The sequence below is a fragment of the Triticum urartu genome, chromosome 7A (genome assembly GCF_056163025.1).
Source record: "Triticum urartu cultivar PI428250 chromosome 7A, HENAU_Tu73, whole genome shotgun sequence".
Lineage (NCBI taxonomy): Eukaryota > Viridiplantae > Streptophyta > Magnoliopsida > Poales > Poaceae > Triticum > Triticum urartu.
This window is the reverse complement of record NC_141879.1, coordinates 694024212-694044362: the sequence shown is the minus strand read 5'-3', so window position 1 is coordinate 694044362 and position 20151 is coordinate 694024212. Positions and strand designations below refer to the sequence as shown.

Sequence of the window (20151 nt, the reverse complement as noted above, 5' to 3'; positions counted from 1 at the left end):
TCGACCGAAAGCCGCTTTGGCCCCTGAATCTCCGGAACAAGATCACAAGCATCACACCACTCTGCTCCGAAGAAACGGACAGCGGCCCATCCCCATCCACGCCATCGCCCCGGCTCTCTTTCGGTAACTTACAACAACTTTCAGCTGGATTACGATGAGTAGCTGGACTCCATTTGGTTGTATATGCGGAGAAAAGCATATGCAAATCGAACGACTCCACCTCCACCTCCATTTCTCGATTGCACTGCAGCTAGGCCGCCAGCAGTGGCGCTAACGTAAGCGGACACCGTGACTTTGTGCGCGCACCAGCTTTGTCGGCCCAGCGCTCACTGAGCATGACACCTCCTTGCTTGTGTGCGAGGGATGCCTATCTGGAAATGGCATTGGCACTTAATGTTAGCCTCCGATCCATATTACTTGTCGCTAGATACATATGTTTCAGTGAAAAATAATATGAATCCGAAGGAGTACTAGTTAAACAATTGATACTCAAAAAATAATTAAACGGAATTCTGCTTATCTGGAAATGGCACTGGCACTTAATGTTAGCACTGGTTAAACAGAATTCTGCTTTGGTGTTGATTGGATGGCGGACCGGACCTCTTTCGGTGTGCAATGGAAACGGTACGGCTCAGAAGAAGGAGAGTTCGAGGCTTGCAAGCTAGTAGTACAGGTGTAGTGCCGTGGAACTGCATTTTGGCATGTGTGTGTGCACCTGCCGGTTGATGATCTGGATCGGCGAGCAGCGTGGCAACACGCGTCGGGCAGGTATGAACAGAGCCGGAAAATGCTGGCGTGCTAGCTAGGGTCTACAGGAGCAGGAGACATTGTGATGGACTCTGGTCCATGCATGCAGAGCGCAGTGGGTCTGGCTCATGGACTCATGGTCCAGTCCAATTCTTGCCAAGATGCCAAGCTCATGGCCATGGCAGTCTCCACTCTCCACTCCACGCCATCTTGTCCCCAGCACGTACCAGCAGAGCTGCCAAGTAAGATGAGTGTTTTTCCTCTTACCCCAAATTCTTACATCTTCTGACCGTTGGATGATTTGGAACGAACGGAACGCCGTGTATCTACTGTTAGCCTATTTTGCTTACAAGCATAAACAGGTTTTATCATTTATGCCATTAGTTGTGTCTCACTACTCAGTTTTGTCGTTAGAAGTTACAACTGCTCAAAAATGCCATCGTTTTGTGAGATGCTTGCTCAAAAATGTCATTCGATATCTAAAAAATGTCATCGTTCCATTATATGTTTGCTCAAAAATGCCTTTAGAGTATCTACAACCGCAATAGCCAAATCCGGCCCCTTAAATGCCTACGGGCATGCCTCATATTTGCCACTCCGCGTATCTCATATCGGGCGCCTTATATCCATACTACACACCATCATACGTGATCAAACGACGGACAACAAAAATCGTCTGCGAAAGAACACAAGATCGACTGTAAACAGACATTAACAAACTTCGCCACATCCAAAAGATCATAGTACGGCTCAAAAGAAGAACACTTCGATGCTTGCAAGCTACAGCCTACAGGTAGTAGCACACCAGTACAAATAGTACATTTTGGCATGCGTGCATATCGCCCGATTGATGATCTGGATCGGTGAATGAGGTGGCAACACGCGTCGGCCAGGTATGAACATAGCCAGATAGTCGGAGTCTACAGTGGTACGGGCCATGGTGGTGGTCTCTGGCATGTCCATGCAGAGCGCGGTGGGTCAGTGCTCAAGACTCGGGCTCATGGTCCAGGCGAAATTTTCGGCATGATGCCAAGCTCATGGCCATGGCAGTCTCCAATCTCCACTCCCCACCACCTTTGTGGCCACCCAATCCTTGCATGTCCTGGAGCAGATTCGCTGCGGCTGGGGGATTCCTATGGACGGATGGGGGATCCTCTTCCTAGGTTCGTACGTACAGTAGTACGTGGCCGGCTTCGCTCCCACTTCCGGCCGGCCGATTCCGACGAGCGAGCGAGCATAACTAGGAACATAGTAGCATTCCCTCTGGAGAAATGTGATTCGTGATCCCACTTCTTCCATTTCCCACGCACGATCGGTGCTGCTACTTGCCGGGGGATATATCGCGTCCACCATCCACACGAATCTACCGTGGTGAGTCAACAGGCATGGACGGATGGATGTGATGATGATCCTTTCCTTCCCAGGTACGTGGCCGCCTTCGCTCCCACCTCAGGCAGGCAGGCCGATTCCGACGAGCTAGGAGGATCAACATGGGAGTAGCATTTCTCCGGGCGCGCGGGCGGGGGAATGGAATTTCCGTTGCGCCGTGGATTCGGATATATTCCGCGTCCTCCTAGTGGTGCCGTGCTGTCCCCGGTAGCAGTGGTTGCTTTCTTGCACTAGTGGCCTGAAGGAGTGGCCTACCAGGACCAGGAGTGGCAGCATGCCGGCCTTGTCAGCTGGGTGATGATCCTTTCGGTGAGATGCCTAGCTGCGTTGGGTGCGCGCCTCTTCTCCGTCAACTTGCCGTCGCGGTGGCGGATTTGATTCGGCCGAAAGGGGTCTTCTCCGTCAACCTGCATCCATCGGAGCCGGGTCGGGGTCGCGCAGTTTTTATGTTCAAACCTGCAGCAGAAAGTGCATATATGCTTCTCCCCAAGGTAGATGAAGGATTTTTACTCCACTAAATCTTGGTCGGACCTAGCCGAACTCCTAAATCTAACAGAGTAAAAACTAAATTTTCATAAGTTCAACATAGTTTCGGTTTAAACAACCGAAATTCCTTTTTTTTTGTCGGGGTAAAAAGCAACTGAAATTAGACACATAATATACATATAATCATCCGCCGAAACATAGTGTAATTTTTAAACCTAAGCATGAAATTAAACCTAAAACTAAACATGAATTTAAACTGAACTAAACATCGTCGTCAACCTTGTAGAGGGCGAGCCAATCCGCCCGCGACATCCCACCGCCCATGGGGTCCAACCCTGTGCCGTCATTGCCGCAGTCGGGGAAGATGTGTTGCCATTCTTCAATGCCGAAGTCCTCCTTGTTGTTGCCGCAATCATTGCCGCCGTGCTCCTCGTCGTCGGAGGGGATGATGACCTCCCGTCAACCGCGCGCTCCGCGAACATCTTCCTTTCGGCCTCCACCAGCTCGAGGTACCGGTGGCGGAGGTCCGCCATGTACTCCTCATCAGCGGCCTCCGTCGTGATATGCTCTCTCGCCTCTCGGTCCTCCCTAGCCACTGCCGCACTCACCACACCCGGTGGCGGCAGGTCAAGCTCGATGGGTGCCATCCCTCACGGGAAGTTGAGGCGCACCGCGGCGTCTTTACAGCCTGACCTGCCACTAGTCGTACTCGAGGGCGGCAAGCTGGCCATGTGGAAGGAGCTGAGCCAATGTCTCTTGTGGGTGTCGTAGTAGGTGATCTCCGCGCGCGGGGAGTTCGAGGAAGCTGGCGAGCCGGCCCAATGAGGCCCACATAATCCCATATACATTATGTGGACATATGTGCTGTGAAAATCGAGTTTCTACAACATCTTCCGAGACATACGAAGGTTGAATAGTGTGCACTTCAGCAAGTATTTTTCTAAACGGTGAATAATGCTTGGTAGAGATAAAAGAAAACTTCCCAGCTTCTGCACAGAAAAAAAACTGAAATTTTAGGTTAAAAACATTGAGAATCAGGAAGAACTTTCTCCAAGTCACATGGTCTTCCGACGACATGGCACAAAGGCTGGACAACAGTCCGCGGATATGAATGAGTACAACAAGTCACGATACAAAATCCGCACATATGGTGGAGCCATTAAAGCAACGGCATCGATGGGAATACCAACACCACCCTCCAGGGAAAAACAAGCCCCTACCACCAAGTGGGGCCATTATTCTAAAGACCACCTCCTTGGTGATAGCCGCAAGAAGAATGCTGAACATGATCTATTGTGACGAGATCTGAAGGGTTGTATGTGTACAACTTTGAGCTTCTGAAAACCAACACCAACACTCGAAAGGACACCACATCATTAGAAAAGTGGTTGAGAAGCATTTACCAGGAACACCGATGTTGTCATCGATGATGTTGCTAGAATGAACAGGGGCTAAATATAGTAACCTGAAGAAAGGACATACTATCCTAATTGAAAAATGATACCAACTAGATCAAAATCACGATCCTCCAAATGCCGGGGAGACTTTGCTGGAGGAGAACGAACCACAATCGATTGCTAGACCAATCCTGACGGCACATTACGGGTTTTAGCGCTTCTCATGCCCCAAACAAGGATTAGAATTGAGCCAACCCATTATGGGTAGTGTTTTTATTTTCATCCAACCTTTTAGTTTCCTCCTTTTGTTTTGTGTTTCCCTTTTTGCCTCTTTTCATTCTCTGGTTTTTTCCTTTTGGGCGGGAAATAGACAGTAAATTCTCTAAATTGTAGGGATACTAATCTAGTTGTGCACGGACATTTTTCTGAATTCTAAAGTTTTTTTTTGAGAACCTGAACAGTTTTTTGGTGAACATAAGGTTTTTGTTAAATACGTGAATATTTTCTTTAAACACATAAATATTTTTTCAATAAATGAACTTTTTAAACCGGAGATAACCATTTTTGGAACACACTGCCATTCTTTATTTTCTGGAATATATTTGTATGTAATTTTTTCAGAATAATACTCTCTTATTAAAGAAACTTTTCAAGAAAAAAATACTAAGTATATTCGGCTGGCCCATAGAATAAAGTTACTTAACTAAATATTTTTCCCAGATAAATTACAAAGCATATTGTGTTGGCCCATATTGTAACCTTGTGCTTTATACTACAAGGAGCTCCCGGTCCTCCAGCCCACCCTTGTTGCCAGGGTTATTTCTCGCCTATTGTGAGATATCCTTCACCATTGTCTTTAGCTATCGACAAATGTGTCACTCCGACACTGTAGATCTTCTAAATGGTTCTAGGATTGTTCTATAGCCATTTCAGACCGGTTTTAAAACCTTCCGTTTTGTTTTTTATTCTTCTTTCATTTCAATGTGTTTTTCAATCGGGTTTTCTTCTTCTTCTTTTTACTTATCTTTGTTTTCTTTTTATTTTCATTACATAAGGTTTTCAACACAGGTTGTACATTTTCCGTGTACATCTCAAACATTTTTTATACACATTGAGCATATTTGCAATATATGATTTTTTAAATTAATGTTTTGAAGTTTTTTTCCATCCGTGTTTTACAAATATACGTTAAAATAATTTTTTAAATGATGTGGAATATCTTTTAAAACTATGTGAACAATTTGTATATTATATACCATGAACATAATGTGCAAACATTATTTTAAATGTAACATTCATTTTTAATGGTATCCGACTTTTTAAAAATTATAGGAAATTTTTAAAATTGTATAAAGAATATTAAAAAAATGTAACCGATATTTTTTGAATACCCTGAATTTTTAAAATTTCGTAAACATTTTTCTATCGCTATCAACATATTTTTGATAATGTGCTATTTTGTTACATATTTTTAAGTAAATCTATGTTTTGGAATATATGTATTTATAATATTTTTCGAACTAACCTACAAGATGTTACTTGGGCCGGCACAATAGCAGCGACGGGAAAGGAGCCATTGAGGCGAGACCTCCTTCGTCATCGCTGGATGCTTAATGGTTCAAGTTCCTGAACCGATTTTTTTCTTGTTACTTATTTATTGGCTTTTCTAATTTATTGCTATTATTTATCAATTAAGTTTTTCTAAAAATATTCATACTTTTTTCGAAAATCAAAATTCATACTTTTATTAGAAAATGCTTACAATATAGAAAACTATTAAAAATAGAAACACGTAAGAATTGTCGGTCCTGTGCTCACTGAACATGACACCTTCCTTGTGCGAGGGATGGGATGCTTATCTGGAAATGGCACTGGCACTTAATGTTAGCACTGGTTAAGCAGAATATTCCTTTGGCCATGGCTGTCTCCACTCTCCACGGATTCCACTCCCCACCACCTTTGTGGCCATGGCCACGTAGCAGCCAAGGTAAGATAAGCATAAGATCAGTGTTTTTCCTTTTTAACCGCCCAATCCTTGCATGTCCTGGGGCAGATTCGCTGCGGCTTCAGTTACCGCGACACTGTTGCGTCGAGTGAAACATTACGCCGTGAGATTTCGTGATGGAGAAGTGGGAGTATGATTCATGTTACATTTCCCTTTGTTCCCACGCACGGCACGATCCATTCTGCTGCTACTCCCTCCGTTTCAAAATAGATTACTCAACTTTGTGCTAACTTTTTGCCACGGCATATACAACACTCCATCTATACGCATTCTGATGAGTCGACAGAGATATGGACGGGCGGGGCGCGGGGGATCCTTCCTAGGTTCGTACGTACGTGGCCGGCTTCGCTCCCACTTCCGACCAGCTTATCCCGACGTGAGATGTGATTCATGCTACATTTCCATTGGTCCCCACGCAGCGACGCTGCTTGGCAAAGGAATCCATACATGTTGGAAATATGAGCAATTTACCAAATGGTTTTATTAGCAGGGAGTATATTGTATCTGCAACGATCAATCGATAGAAGTTTCCATTCACTTCAAAACAAATGCATTGGAAAGATGCAAGGTCATCATTTCTCTCCTTTTTAATTACCCCGCCCCTAATGACCTAAGGGCATGTAGAATGTGAGGAGACCATGTGTTCAGTGTTATTGGTCTTGATTATCGTGTGATAAGAGAGAAGCATTTTTATTTACTTTGAAGTGCATTCAGAGATAGAAGTACATTTTTTTGTGGAGAAATTTTGAATGCCAAACGTACACTTATTCATGGATGAAAGGAGTAACATAAGCACCGAACTGGCTAAATGCTACTCCCTTCGTCCTAAGATGCTAATGCTACTCCCTTCATCCTAAGATGCTATTACAACCAACGTACTCATATATTGGTTGTATAACATCTTATATTATGGGGCGGAGGGAGTAATGAATTACCATGTGAAGAGGCATCATCTACCGCAGTTTTATTTATTTATTTTGGAATAACGTTTGAGCTTCATTGCCTGATGATGTTCATGGGCATGCACAAAGGATTCTGAGGATCCGAAAGCCATACATGTCTCACTTCACAAAAAAGAGGCACAAAATTTTACAAGGCCTGATGGCGTTCAGCGGACTAGTCGTTGTACCAGACTGCCCAACGGTGTTACAAACTCATCTTTTGCTGTAGTTTCTCACTCAAGCCGAATAACCACGCCTTTGCCGTCGGCGTTGTATCAGCAATCAGAGCTTCAAAGAGTTCTGAATCAACGGCAGCCCGGATACCCCTCGCCATATATCGCACACGGGCAACAAGCGTCGCCAGTAATCAACTTCCGCCTTGCATATCTCATACCCAGCCATCGACGCAATGCTCCTGTTGCATCTACACAAGATGACACATATTCTGCTAAAACAGAAGTGACACAAAGATGCATCTTCAGTCCATCATATAAGGTGCAGTAGTTGGAAAAGAAGGGATAATTCTCAGTTTAAGATACTGAGCTATATATCTCAGAGCCGTTTGGTTTATCTATCACACCTATAAGCAGAAAGAGCTGTGATGGGAAGAACATTCACTGCAGATCATTTTACTCCCGCTGAAAACATGCAGTGTGTCGTCGCAATGAAACAACGCAAAATAGGAGTTGAAACCATAGGCTTAACATGATAATCAGCTTGACTGACGTCACTGGTAGAGTGCATTAACTTCAATAGTCGAACGACACAGAAACCATACAAGATTTATCTGAACACCCTGTATATGGCTAGTACAGTACACTGGCAAAAGAACACGCCAGATGATCAGTTGAAGCAACCAAACATTAGCCCTGCGGAGGAGACAAATTGAAACAAGCCCCGATCAGTGCCGCGACAAGGAAATGTGGAGTTATATGTATAGGACTGTTGTCAAATATAACACAATATGCTGAAAGCAGAAAGAAACCCAAAGGTCAATGAAAAATTCAGATGAGACAACTAACTTCAGGTAATCTAGAAACTGTCCTTTTGCTACTGAATACTGATGCAAAACATATAATGTAAGTTATTGCAAATAAAAAGGAATAGATGCTGACAACAGAAAGAAATAGCAAAGTACTTGCCGAAGAGAGTTTGTACCAAACCCCCAAGGCCAACGAATTCAGATGGGACAACTTCATCGCCAAGAAAACCAAATACAAACAAAAAACAGTAGGGCAAGATCAATAAAGAAGATTGTGAAATGCAAAAGAAAAATTTAGGTATAAGGAAGCCTGAGTAAAAATATTGAATTTTCCTCATCAACCAATCCACCATTCAATTTCTATTTCTACTAAAACATGAGGGTGTGATCACAGAAATTCGACCAAAATATAGTATGTTTAATTAGCTAATAAATAGGACACGCCCAACCAAACTCTATAATTGGCATGTCAACGCCACATTTTCAACGAATCTTACACAATGATTATAACTATCTCTGTTTTATCTAGAAGGATGCTAATAATGCATGCCAAACATATACTCACCAGAGCTGTCATAAACATCACATTCCACAGAAGAACATGCCTTGAAGATGTTGTGTATCTTTGCGCATCCATCATTACTTGCCGAGGTCTCTTGTGACAGCTTCACAATCATTCTTTTTAGCATCGGTGCACATCCGATTATCAATTTCAGTAAATCAAACTCATGATCCTTTCCTTCGAAGCCATTGAACTCCACTTCTTCGAGAGCAGCCAAGCAGATAATTTGGGACTTCCAGTTCGGAAACTCACAAGGACAAAGTGGCAGGCATCCTCCTTTCATCTAAAACCCAAAAATGTTGAATACCCACACAATGTATTATTAGGGTATATAATAAGAGCAAAGAATTACCGCTGATCTCTCTAGGACGACCTTAAGCCTCCGCGTAGCAGTACGAATCCGATCCATCCCAAGGAAATGAAACACAAACGCTCCAAAAGCATGCCCCTTTGCTGTGAGATGCAGCTCTAAAACAGAGAAGGCGGCAACCATATGTTTCTCTATCTCCTGCGTGAAGTTGCCCGCCTCGGCGTGCAAAAGAGACGTGTCCTGAAAAAACAATTTGCAAAGATGTATATCATTCACAAAATTAATTTACTCAGAGCTTGCAGCAGATTGAGCAGTAGAGGGGCGCACCGCCCAGGCATGAATTTGCAGCGAGGATATCTGTTCTTGTGTGTCTGCTGTCTGCAGCCGCAGCCGCACCTTGTTGATGCCCCAAAGACCAAACACAACATACGGCCCCAAGTAATAGCAGTGCCACGAAACCTTTTCCACCAATGGTGCCAAGACAGAGGTGCCGATCAGCTCCATCGTGCTAAATGACATGCTCAATTGCTTAAGCGCGGGCGCGACGATGACGACACGCTGTGTCAGGCTGAGCTCGCGGCACACAACGAGCTCCTGCAGCGACGGGGAGCTGACCCTGACGTCGCACTTATGGTTCGGAAACAAAGCCCTGCAGAGGCGGAGCGTGCGCAGGCGCGGGCAGCAGGAGAGCAAGGCGTCGAGGTCGGTGATGCAGTACGTCAGGGACAGCGCCTCGAGTGCGGGGAACTCGGCGCCGGCCGGCACGCGGAGGGAGAAGGGGGAGGCGAAGTCCAGCGCGATGGACGTGGCGCCGTCGAAGCGAGGCAGGTCGACGGCGAGGCGGGAACGGCCGATTAAGCCGGCGGGGAGGCGGAATTCGAGACTCTCCGGCTCGAGCCGCGCGGCGGCGCGGAGCAGCGAGTTGACGCCGGCGCTGTCTACCCGGTGCTTCTTGGGGTTGGGATTGGGAAAGCCCCAGCTGCGCCGCTGCCTCTGGGGGACGCGGATCTTGAGGAGGGAAACTGCGGGCGGCGGAGGAGGGACGCGGCCGAGCGCCGCCTCGATCGAGGAGAAGGGCACGTCGCGGAGGACGATCTGGCGGAGGCGGGCCCAGAGGCCGCGCCACCGGCGGGAGAGGACTCCGGTGCGGGCGGCGGCGGCGGCGCAAGGGAGGCGGGCGAGGACGAGGAGGAGCACGTCGTCGGGGAGGGCGCTGATTCGGTCCGCTCCGTCGCCCGTGCCATCTGGCTCCTGGCCCGAACTCCGGCGAGGCCCCGAGCTCGCCCCCATCGACGCCCGGATCTCACCCACCAGGTGGGGACTGTGCAGTCGACCTATCTCACTCTGAGCAAGTACGAGGTTCCACCAACATCCCCTTCTGGTCCTTTAAAAACAAAATAGCCCAGCCCAGCGTTGATGTGTGCTAGATTCTCATAAAAAAATTCTTATTTATGGACATATAAGTTTGCCTCAAAAAGAAAGATAGACATGTAAGCTGTTTTCTTCACGAAAAATAAAACAATGAAGCTTGTATCATCGTCTTGACTTAGCACCTCGTCCGGGGTGTGCTAGCAAGAAGATGAGGGGGCGAATGGCGAGGCAATGGATGAGGCAAAGGTCGACACCAATGACCTGCGGGGGCGAGATTGCACAGGATGCTAGACGGTTAATGAGTCTCCCAACAACATTAGAAGAACACCTTATCTCGACGCAGCAATGGATCTGAGGACATTCATAAATTTGCCAACGGAGGAGGTCATGGGATGGGGAGAGAGAGAGGAGAGAGAGATAGAGAGAGAGAGGAAGGCAAGCGTCAAGGAGTTGGGAGGAAGGCGAAGAGCCACACGGTGTTGCGTCCTAAGACTAGAATTTATCGTCACACTCACGTGGTGCCTTTTTTAAAATCCGCGACCATTTTTTCGAGCCATTGGATCAAACTCAAATGACGATCCTTTGGGTCGACACCTAACTATGATTATCTAATCTCACTCCATGGATAAAAGGAAGATGGAAACTAGCAAAAGATATATCTTTTTTCAACTGGAAATCTGCTCATTCCATTAATCGAAGAGCAGAGCAAAGTCGCTGGCTACCAAAAAGTGCACGAAGGGGCATTGCCGGGACATACGACTTGGGGTTCGATCAGATTTTCAAATTAACTTTGGTTAAACATTTGTAGGATAACTCAATGCATTGGTATTGGGAGACATAAACTCTAGCCGTCGCCATAGGTCTCCTCCATGACGCCCCCTTGGTCTCCCTCCTCTCCCCTGTCTGGACGTCTTGTCGGCGGCAAGAAGAGTGGGGACCCTGCATGTTTCATTTTTCTTTTCTTTAGGTTTTGTTTCCCTAACGACATCGACGAGGTGGTGGCGGCGTTGTCATGGGGAATAAGGTCTCTCTGGCCTCTCCCTACTCGATGATGCTTGATCTGTCACTAACAAAGGGTATGTGAGAGTTTGTGTCATCAGATTTGTTGGTTGTCTTCAAATCTTGACAGTTGTTGTGTCTATCAAGGAGTGCGATTGGCTAGCTATTGGTGTGACAACTTCGACTTCTTCTTCCATGTTGTTCTGCGAGATGGTTCGGTTTCTCCCACTCTCTGGTTCTGTGGTGATGATTGCAAGCATGTATCGCGTGAGGTGATACTCCAAACCGATGCTTCTTCAACAATTTCTAGATCTCGCCTCAGGTGGCAAGTGGCTATTGTGGTCTTTAAAGCCTCGTACAGCGAGAGTGTTTTTATGTGTCTCTTTCCTTTACCATTGCTTCAGTGCAATTTTTAATCTCTGGCGGTGGCGTAATATTGGAGGAATAAGACTACTATGATTTTAAATGTAACCTTTTTACCAGTGGTGAAGCGTCCAATTGTCTTTTCGTTGTACTGGTTATTGTTTTCCTCGATAATTATCAGATCTAAGATGCCCATGGGTGTCTTTTCTTCAAAAAATAGAGCATTGGTATAATGGTATTGATGGTGCTTTTGTAGATAAGAAAGGGTAACCTTATTATGTAGATAGGACCAGTTCTAGTGTATTTTGTTTGTAACATTTTCATATTTGAACTGCAAGTGTGCTCTAGTTTGGTCCAAATAGTTTTCAAATATATTTTCAAACTTCCATACTAAGAGTGGAGGCACTTGACATAAACAAAGGTGAAACCCTAACCCATGTGCTATGAGTAGCCATCCTTGAGAGTATTGCCTTATAGAAATTGATCAAAGTCTCAAAAATGTTAATCCTTTTGCATCCACCCCTTTTGTGGACTAGTTTGAGGCAAAATAATAATAAACAAGCAATACAAGAAACTAGAAAAAAAAACTTCACAACCCCGGCGGTACACTAAGTCTTGAGTCACATAATCATGGGACCATCCTTCGCGTTCGTGAGTACACATACTAGCTCAGTAGGTGCTTGCGTTGTTCATTCATCGGTCAGTCTCAAGTTCGAGTACCCTTCATGGCGTTATGAGCCACCTTTTTTTCATCATTTGACGAGGCGCTGCCACATGGGCCCTGGGGTCACCTATGACAGTGCAGCCACTGGCAGATGGCCCCGCAGGGGGTGTCCCATGCGTCAGTAATTGCGCAATGGAGCCACCTACGACCGTGTAGCCATTGATAGATGGGCCCGCATGGGGTGTCCCACGTGTCAGTGACTGCGCAATGGAGCCACCTACGACCGCGCAACCACTGACCGGTGGGCTCGCAGGGAGTGTCCCACACGTCAGTAACTGTGCCAAGTAATAGTCAAAGACTTTGACCCGACGGCAAATCCCTGTTTGGGCTTTCGTAAGGGTGGGCCGCACGATGGAGGGGAAAAGTGAGGAATGGCAAACATCATGGACAAAACTAAGCAGAACTAAGGAAGGAGATGCATGAAAATAGAAATCTGATTACTTCCTTTGGTGATTCGGAAATGGAGCAGAAAGGATTCTCGCCTTTTTCCCCAGAGGTGACGCTGAGTTATCAAACCCAAGGGAGGATGGCGCCCTTTAATCTAGGGTCTCAAACAAGCTTTTTCTAAAGAATTAAATCCAGCTTTGTACCAGATCATAAATCATGCTGACACTAGAAGAACACTTATAATAAAAATAGGCATGGGTATGTGGTCTTATGTTTACAACCATATATTTATGTCGGGGCCATATATGATCTTAATTTGTGCTCTGGAAGTCACCAATCAATATGTGCTTGCTATTTATTTAAGTGGGGGATATGTCCAAATTACGTCTTGACTGGTGCGCGTTCTACATCAAGAGTCGGTTGTCCAACCGAAGACCCTATCCGTCGCATGGGGTTGCCTCGATAATTAAGATTGCAATAATCGGACAAAAGCATTGAACATTTAATGACTACACCTCTTGAATCCCCGGGGATATGATCCATGCTACCGTACTAAACCTTTCTGTCACTAGTGTTTAGAATAACACTTCACAATCTCCATACATTTAGCCTCTCCGTGGCTCGTTCTCCATGATCCTGGGTACCTACAGGGATGAACAAGGTGAAAGAGACAAGAGATAACTACGGAACAATTTTATGTTACACATAGGAGGCATTAATTCAAAGTCCTTCCATTGATCCCTCCAATAAATACATCGGGTTGCAAGGCCCTTGCCTCAACCCATACCTTACCGAACTACTCACACATGGAGATCAGATCACATGAAGGACACATCGAAGAACACATCATCAAGATAGATAGATTGATAATAAGTCTTACAATGGATGTCGTGTGTGACACACAATTACAAGTATGACTAGATTGCTGGGCACTATGGTGGTGGTGAAGGTTGTGGCTATGAAAATGGGAAATGGCGGCGGCTAGGGTTGATGGAGATGGCTATGGTGATGATGATCTGTGCTCCCTTCTCTGTTGTTCCTCTGTTATCCATTTGGTGCCGACTCCTTTTATTTGTTCAGGTGGACGAGAGGCCTTGGTTTCCACGCCATACGACCGCTCAGACAAGCGGGCGTGGTCGCATGGAACACCGTCTTTTCCTTTGTTTCTTCTAGTGCGCCTCCCACTTGATCCCCTCCATCTCCACATTACTCCTTTTCAAGTATTGGCTTGATTTTGTTCATAAATAGCCCATTTTCTATGGAAACAAAATAAATAAAGGACTTTTGGAATCCTATGCATTTATTAGTCATTAGTGGCAATATTAGAGTGAATATCTCAGTTTTAATGAAATATATATCGGTTTAAACTCGGGTTAGAGGAGTGTAAAAATAACACTCATCAAAATCCCAAGTAGGAATAACAAGTCCTCATCAAAACCTCGTTAACCCCATCGAATAAATATGTATTTATAAGTCCAGTCTTCTTTTTAAGAATTAATCTTCTATATCTAAATAGCTAGCCCTGTTAACATAATTCTCTCAACATGATGCTACCTCAACATGCAATATGCATGAGAAAATGCCCACCTCAACATGCAACCGTGATAGAAATAATCTCATCTCGACATGCAAACATGCATGAGAATTTCCAATTCGTATTCTGTCTAAATTTGATAAACATTTTACAACAATGCAACAATAAAAGACAATCATATGTATTTTTAGTTTTAGTGCTCGTATTATTAGTCCAAATATTCATGTTCCATACAATCAAATGTTACTGAAATATGTTGCAAAACATTTCTGCAATCATTTTTTGTTGGTTTTCTCGTGTACAAGTTGCACCAGGGGTATGAGTTGTACTGCGTGTGGAGTACAAGTTGCACCATCCAAAAAGCATAGGTTACGCGTGTTGGGGAACGTAGTAATTTCAAAATTTTCCTACGCACACGCAAGATCATGGTGATTCATAGCAACGAGAGAGGAGAGTGTTGTCTACGTACCCTCGTAGACCAGAAGCGGAAGCGTTAGCACAACGCAGTTGATGTAGTCGTACGTCTTCACGGCACGACCGATCAAGCACCGAAACTACGGCACCTCCGAGTTCTAGCACACGTTCAGCTCGATGACGATCCCCGGACTCCGATCTAACAAAGTGTCGGGGATGAGTTCCGTCAGCATGACGGTGTGGTGACGATCTTGATGTTCTACCGTCGCAGGGTTTCGCCTAAGCACCGCTACAATATTATCGAGGATTATGGTGGAGGGGGGCACCGCACACGGCTAAGAGATCAATGATCAATTGTTGTGTCTATGGGGTGCCCCCCTGCCCCGTATATAAAGGAGTGGAGGAGGGGGCCGGCCAAGGAGGGTGGCGCGCCCTAAGGGGGGAGTCCAACTCCCACAGGGAGTAGGACTCCCCTTTTTCCTTTTAGGATTAGGAGAGGGAAGGAAGAGGAAGGAGGGAGGAAGGAAAGGGGGTGCCGGCCCCCCTCCCAATTCGGATTGGGCTTGGGGGGGGCGCCCCCTCCCTTGCTCCTTTCCCCTCCTTTCCACTAAGGCCCAATAAGGCCCATATACCTCCCGGGGGGTTCCGATAACCTCCCGGGGGGTTCCGATAACCTCCCGGTGATCCGGTATTGTCCCAATCTCATTCGGAACCTTTCCGGTGTCCAAATATAGTCGTCCAATATATCGATCTTTATGTCTCGACCATTTTGAGACTCATCGTCAAGTCCGTGATCACATCCGGGACTCCGAACAACCTTCGGTATATCAAAATATATAAACTCATAATGAAACTGTCATTGTAACGTTAAGCGTGCGGACCCTACGGGTTCGAGAACAATGTAGACATGACCGAGACACGTCTCCGGTCAATAACCAATAGCGGAACCTGGATGTTCATATTGGCTCCTACATATTCTACGAAGATCTTTATCGGTTAGACCGCATAACAACATACGTTTGTTCACTTTGTCATCGGTATGTTACTTGCCCGAGATTTGATCGTCGGTATCTCAATACCTAGTTCAATCTCGTTACCGGCAAGTCTCTTTACTCGTTCCGTAATACATCATCCCGCAACTAACTTATTAGTTGCAATGCTTGCAAGGCTTATGTGATGTGCATTACCGAGAGGGCCCTAAGATACCTCTCCGACAATCAGAGTGACAAATCCTAATCTCGAAATACGCCAACCCAACAAGTACCTTCGGAGACACCTGTAGAGCACCTTTATAATCACCCAGTTACGTTGTGATGTTTCATAGCACACAAAGTGTTCCTCCGGTAAACGGGAGTTACATAATCTCATAGTCATAGGAACATGTATAAGTCATGAAGAAAGCAATAGCAACAAACTAAACGATCAAGTGCTAAGCTAACGAAATGGGTCAAGTCAATCACATCATTCTCCTAATGATGTGATACCGTTAATCAAATGACAACTCATGTCTATGGTTAGGAAACATAACCATCTTTGATCAACGAACTAGTCAAGTAGAGGCATACTAGTGACACTATGTTTGCCTATGTATTCACACATGTATTATGTTTCCGGTTAATACAATTCTAGCGTGAATAATAAACATTTATCATGATATAAGGAAATAAATAATAACTTTATTATTGCCTCTAGGGCATATTCCCTTCAGTCTCCCACTTGCACTAGAGTCAATAATCTAGATTACATAGTAATGATCCTAACACCCATGGAGCCTTGGTGCTGATCATGTTTTTCTCGTGGAAGAGGCTTAGTCAGCGGGTCTGCAACATTCAGATCCGTATGTATCTTGCAAATTTCTACGTCTCCCACTTGGACTAAATCCCAAATGGAATTGAAGCGTCTCTTGATGTGCTTGGTTCTCTTGTGAAATCTGGATTCCTTTGCCAAGGCAATTGCACTAGTATTGTCACAAAAGATTTTCATTGGACCCGATGCACTAGGTATGACACCTAGATCGGATATGAACTCCTTCATCCAGACTCCTTCGTTTGCTGCTTCCAAAGCAGCTATGTACTTCGCTTCACATGTAGATCCCGCCACGACGCTTTGTTTAGAACTGCACCAACTGACATCTCCACCATTTAATGTAAATACGTATCCAGTTTGCGATTTAGAATCATCCGAATCAGTGTCAAAGCTTGCATCAACGCAACCATTTACGATGAGCTCTTGGTCACCTCCATATACGAGAAACATATCCTTAGTCCTTTTTAGGTATTTCAGGATGTTCTTGACCGCTGTCCAGTGATCCATTCCTGGATTACTTTGGTACCTCCCTGCTAGACTTATAGCAAGGCACACATCAGTTCTGGTACACGGCATTGCATACATGATAGAGCCTATGGCTGAAGCATAGGGAACATCTTTCATTTTCTCTCTATCTTCTGCAGTGGTCGGGCATTGAGTCTTACTCAACTTCACACCTTGTAACACAGGCAATAATCCTTTCTTTGCTTGATCCATTTTGAACTTCTTCAAAACTTTTTCAAGGTATGTGCTTTGTGAAAGTCCAATTAAGCGTCTTGATCTATCTCTATAGATCTTAATGCCCAATATATAAGCAGCTTCACCGAGGTCTTTCATTGAAAAACTCTTATTCAAGTATCCCTTTATGCTATCCAGAAATTGAAGGAAATATGGCCTAGAGGCAATAATGAAGTTATTATTTATTTCCTTATTTCATGATAAATGTTTATTATTCATGCTAGAATTGTATTAACCGGAAACATAATACATGTGTGAATACATAGACAAACAGAGTGTCACTAGTATGCCTCTACTTGACTAGCTCGTTGATCAAAGATGGTTATGTTTCCTAACCATAGACATGAGTTGTCATTTGATTAACGGGATCACATCATTAGGAGAATGATGTGATTGACTTGACCCATTCCGTTAGCATAGCACTTGATCATTTAGTTTGTTGCTATTGCTTTCTTCATGACTTATACATGTTCCTATGACTATGAGATTATGCAACTCCCGTTTACCGGAGGAACACTTTGTGTGCCACCAATCGTCACAACGTAACTGGGTGATTATAAAGGTGCTCTACAGGTGTCTCCGAAGGTACTTGTTGGGTTGGCGTATTTCGAGATTAGGATTTGTCACTCCGATTGTCGGAGAGGTATCTCTGGGCCCTCTCGATAATGCACATCACTTAAGCCTTGCAAGCATTGCAACTAATGAGTTAGTTGCAGGATGATGTATTACAAAATGAGTAAAGAGACTTGCCGGTAATGAGATTGAACTAGGTATTGAGATACCGACGATCGAATCTCGGGCAAGTAACATACCGATGACAAAGGGAACAACGTATGTTGTTATGCGGTCTGACCGATAAAAGATCTTCGTAAAATATGTGGGAGCCAATATGAGCATCCAGGTTCCGCTATTGGTTATTGACCGGAAACGTGTCTCGGTCATGTCTACATTGTTCTCGAACCCGTAGGGTCCGCACGCTTAACGCTACGATGACAGTTTCATTATGAGTTTATATATTTTGATGTGCCGAAGGTTGTTCAGAGCCCCGGATATGATCACGGACATGACGAGGAGTCTCAAAATGGTCGAGACATAAAGATCGATATATTGGACGGCTATATTCGGACACCGGAAGTGTTTCGGGTGATTTAGGAGAAAACCGGAGTGCCGGAAGGGTTACCGGAACCCCCCGGGGAAGTATTGGGCCTTAGTGGGCCTGAGGGTGAGAGAGGGCAGCAGCCCAGGAGGTGGCGCGCCCCTTCCCATGGGGAGTCCGAATTGGACTAGGGGAGGGGGGCGCGGCCCCTCTTTCCCTCTCCCTCTCCCTCTCTTTCCTTCCCCCTTCCCTCTTCCTAGTTGGACTAGGAAAGGGGAGTCCTACTCCTACTAGGAGGAGGACTCCCCCCTCCATGGCGCGCCTCAAGGGCCGGCAGGCCTCCCCCCTTGCTCCTTTATATACAGGGGCAGGGGGGCACCTCTAGACACACAAGTTGATCTTCATGATCGTTCTCTTAGCCGTGTGCGGTGCCCCCCTCCACCATAATCCTCGATAATATTGTAGCAGTGCTTAGGCGAAGCCCTGCGACGGTAGAACATCAAGATCGTCACCGCACCGTCGTGCTGACGGAACTCTTCCCCGACACTTTGCTGGATCAGAGTTCGGGGATCGTCATCGAGCTGAACGTGTGCTAGAACTCGGAGGTGTCGTAGTTTCGGTGCTTGATCGGTCAGGCCGTGAAGACATACGACTACATCAACCGCGTTGTGCTAACGCTTCCGCTTCCGGTCTACGAGGGTACGTAGACAACACTCTCCCCTCTCGTTGCTATGCATCACCATGATCTTGCGTGTACGCAGGAATTTTTTTGAAATTACTACGTTCCCCAACAGTGGTATCAGAGCCTAGGTTTTATGCGTTGATGTTGTGCACGAGTAGAACACAAGTGAGTTGTGGGTGATATAACTGATACTGCTTACCAGCATGTCATACTTTGGTTCGGCGGTATTGTTGGATGAAGCGGCCCGGACCGACATTACGCGTACGCTTACGCGAGACTGGTTCTACCGACATGCTTTGCACACAGGTGGCTGGCGGGTGTCAGTTTGTCCAACTTTAGTTGAACCAAGTGTGGCTACGCCCGGTCCTTGCGAAGGTTAAAACAGCACCAACTTGACAAACTATCGTTGTGGTTTTGATGCGTAGGTAAGAACGGTTCTTGCTAAGCCCGTAGCAGCGACGTGAAACTTGCAACAACAAAGTAGAGGGTGTCTAACTTGTTTTTGCAGGGCATGTTGTGATGTGATATGGTCAAAACGTGATGAGATATAAGTTGTTGTATGAGATGATCATGTTTTGTTGAAGTTATCGGCAACATGCAAAAGCCTTATGGTTATATCTCTATTGCATAAGATGCAAGCACCAAATAATTGCTTTACTTTATCGCTATGCGATAGCAATAGTTGCAAGAGCAATTGTTGGCGAGACAACCAAGTGATGACACATTGATATAGATCAAGATGATGGAATTCATGGTGTCATGCCGGTGACGATGGAGATCATGACGATACTTTGGAGATGGAGATCAAAGGCACAAGATGATGATGGCCATATCATGTCACATATTTTGATTGCATATGATGTTTATCTTTTATACATCTTATTTTGCTTAGTTCGACGGTAGCTTTATAAGATGATCTCTCACTAATTATCTAGGTACAAGTGTTCTCCCTGAGTATGCACCGTTGCGAAAGTTCTTCGTGCTGAGACACCACGTGATGATCGGGTGTGATAGGCTCTACGTTCAAATACAACGGGTGCAAAACAGTTGCACACGCGGAATACTCGGGTTAAACTTGACGAGCCTAGCATATAACAGATATGGCCTCGGAACACGGAGACCGAAAGGTCGAGCGTGAATCATATAGTAGATATGATCAACATAGTGATGTTCACCATTGAAACTACTCCATCTCACGTGATGATCGGACATGGTTTA

The 20151-nt window shown here is 45.3% G+C and overlaps 1 protein-coding gene across 1 annotated transcript; it reads right to left on the bottom strand.

Annotated features, from left to right (window-relative positions):
• Positions 1–7671: 7671 nt before the first annotated feature.
• LOC125524209 (uncharacterized) lies at positions 7672–10193 on the bottom strand. The gene is made up of 4 exons (XM_048689281.2): positions 9147–10193; positions 8862–9059; positions 8513–8792; positions 7672–7834 (listed from the first exon to the last, which is right to left on the bottom strand). Exons 1-4 carry the CDS (start codon positions 10107–10109, stop codon positions 7809–7811), a joined length of 1467 nt encoding a protein of 488 aa, XP_048545238.1. The 5' UTR covers positions 10110–10193; the 3' UTR covers positions 7672–7808.
• Between the last annotated feature and the right edge of the window lie 9958 nt (positions 10194–20151).

What these genes read in the sequence shown, in the direction of transcription:
- LOC125524209 (XM_048689281.2), bottom strand. Translation starts at nt 10,109, where the DNA reads ATGGGGGCGAGCTCGGGGCCTCGCCGGAGTTCGGGCCAGGAGCCAGAT. An exon ending in TGCAAATTCATGCCTGGGCG is followed by an intron (nt 9,060 to 9,146) that starts GTGCGCCCCTCT and finishes TTGTTTTTTCAG; the next exon opens with GACACGTCTCTTTTGCACGC. An exon ending in TGATGTTTATGACAGCTCTG is followed by an intron (nt 7,835 to 8,512) that starts GTGAGTATATGT and finishes TCTCCTCCGCAG; the next exon opens with GGCTAATGTTTGGTTGCTTC.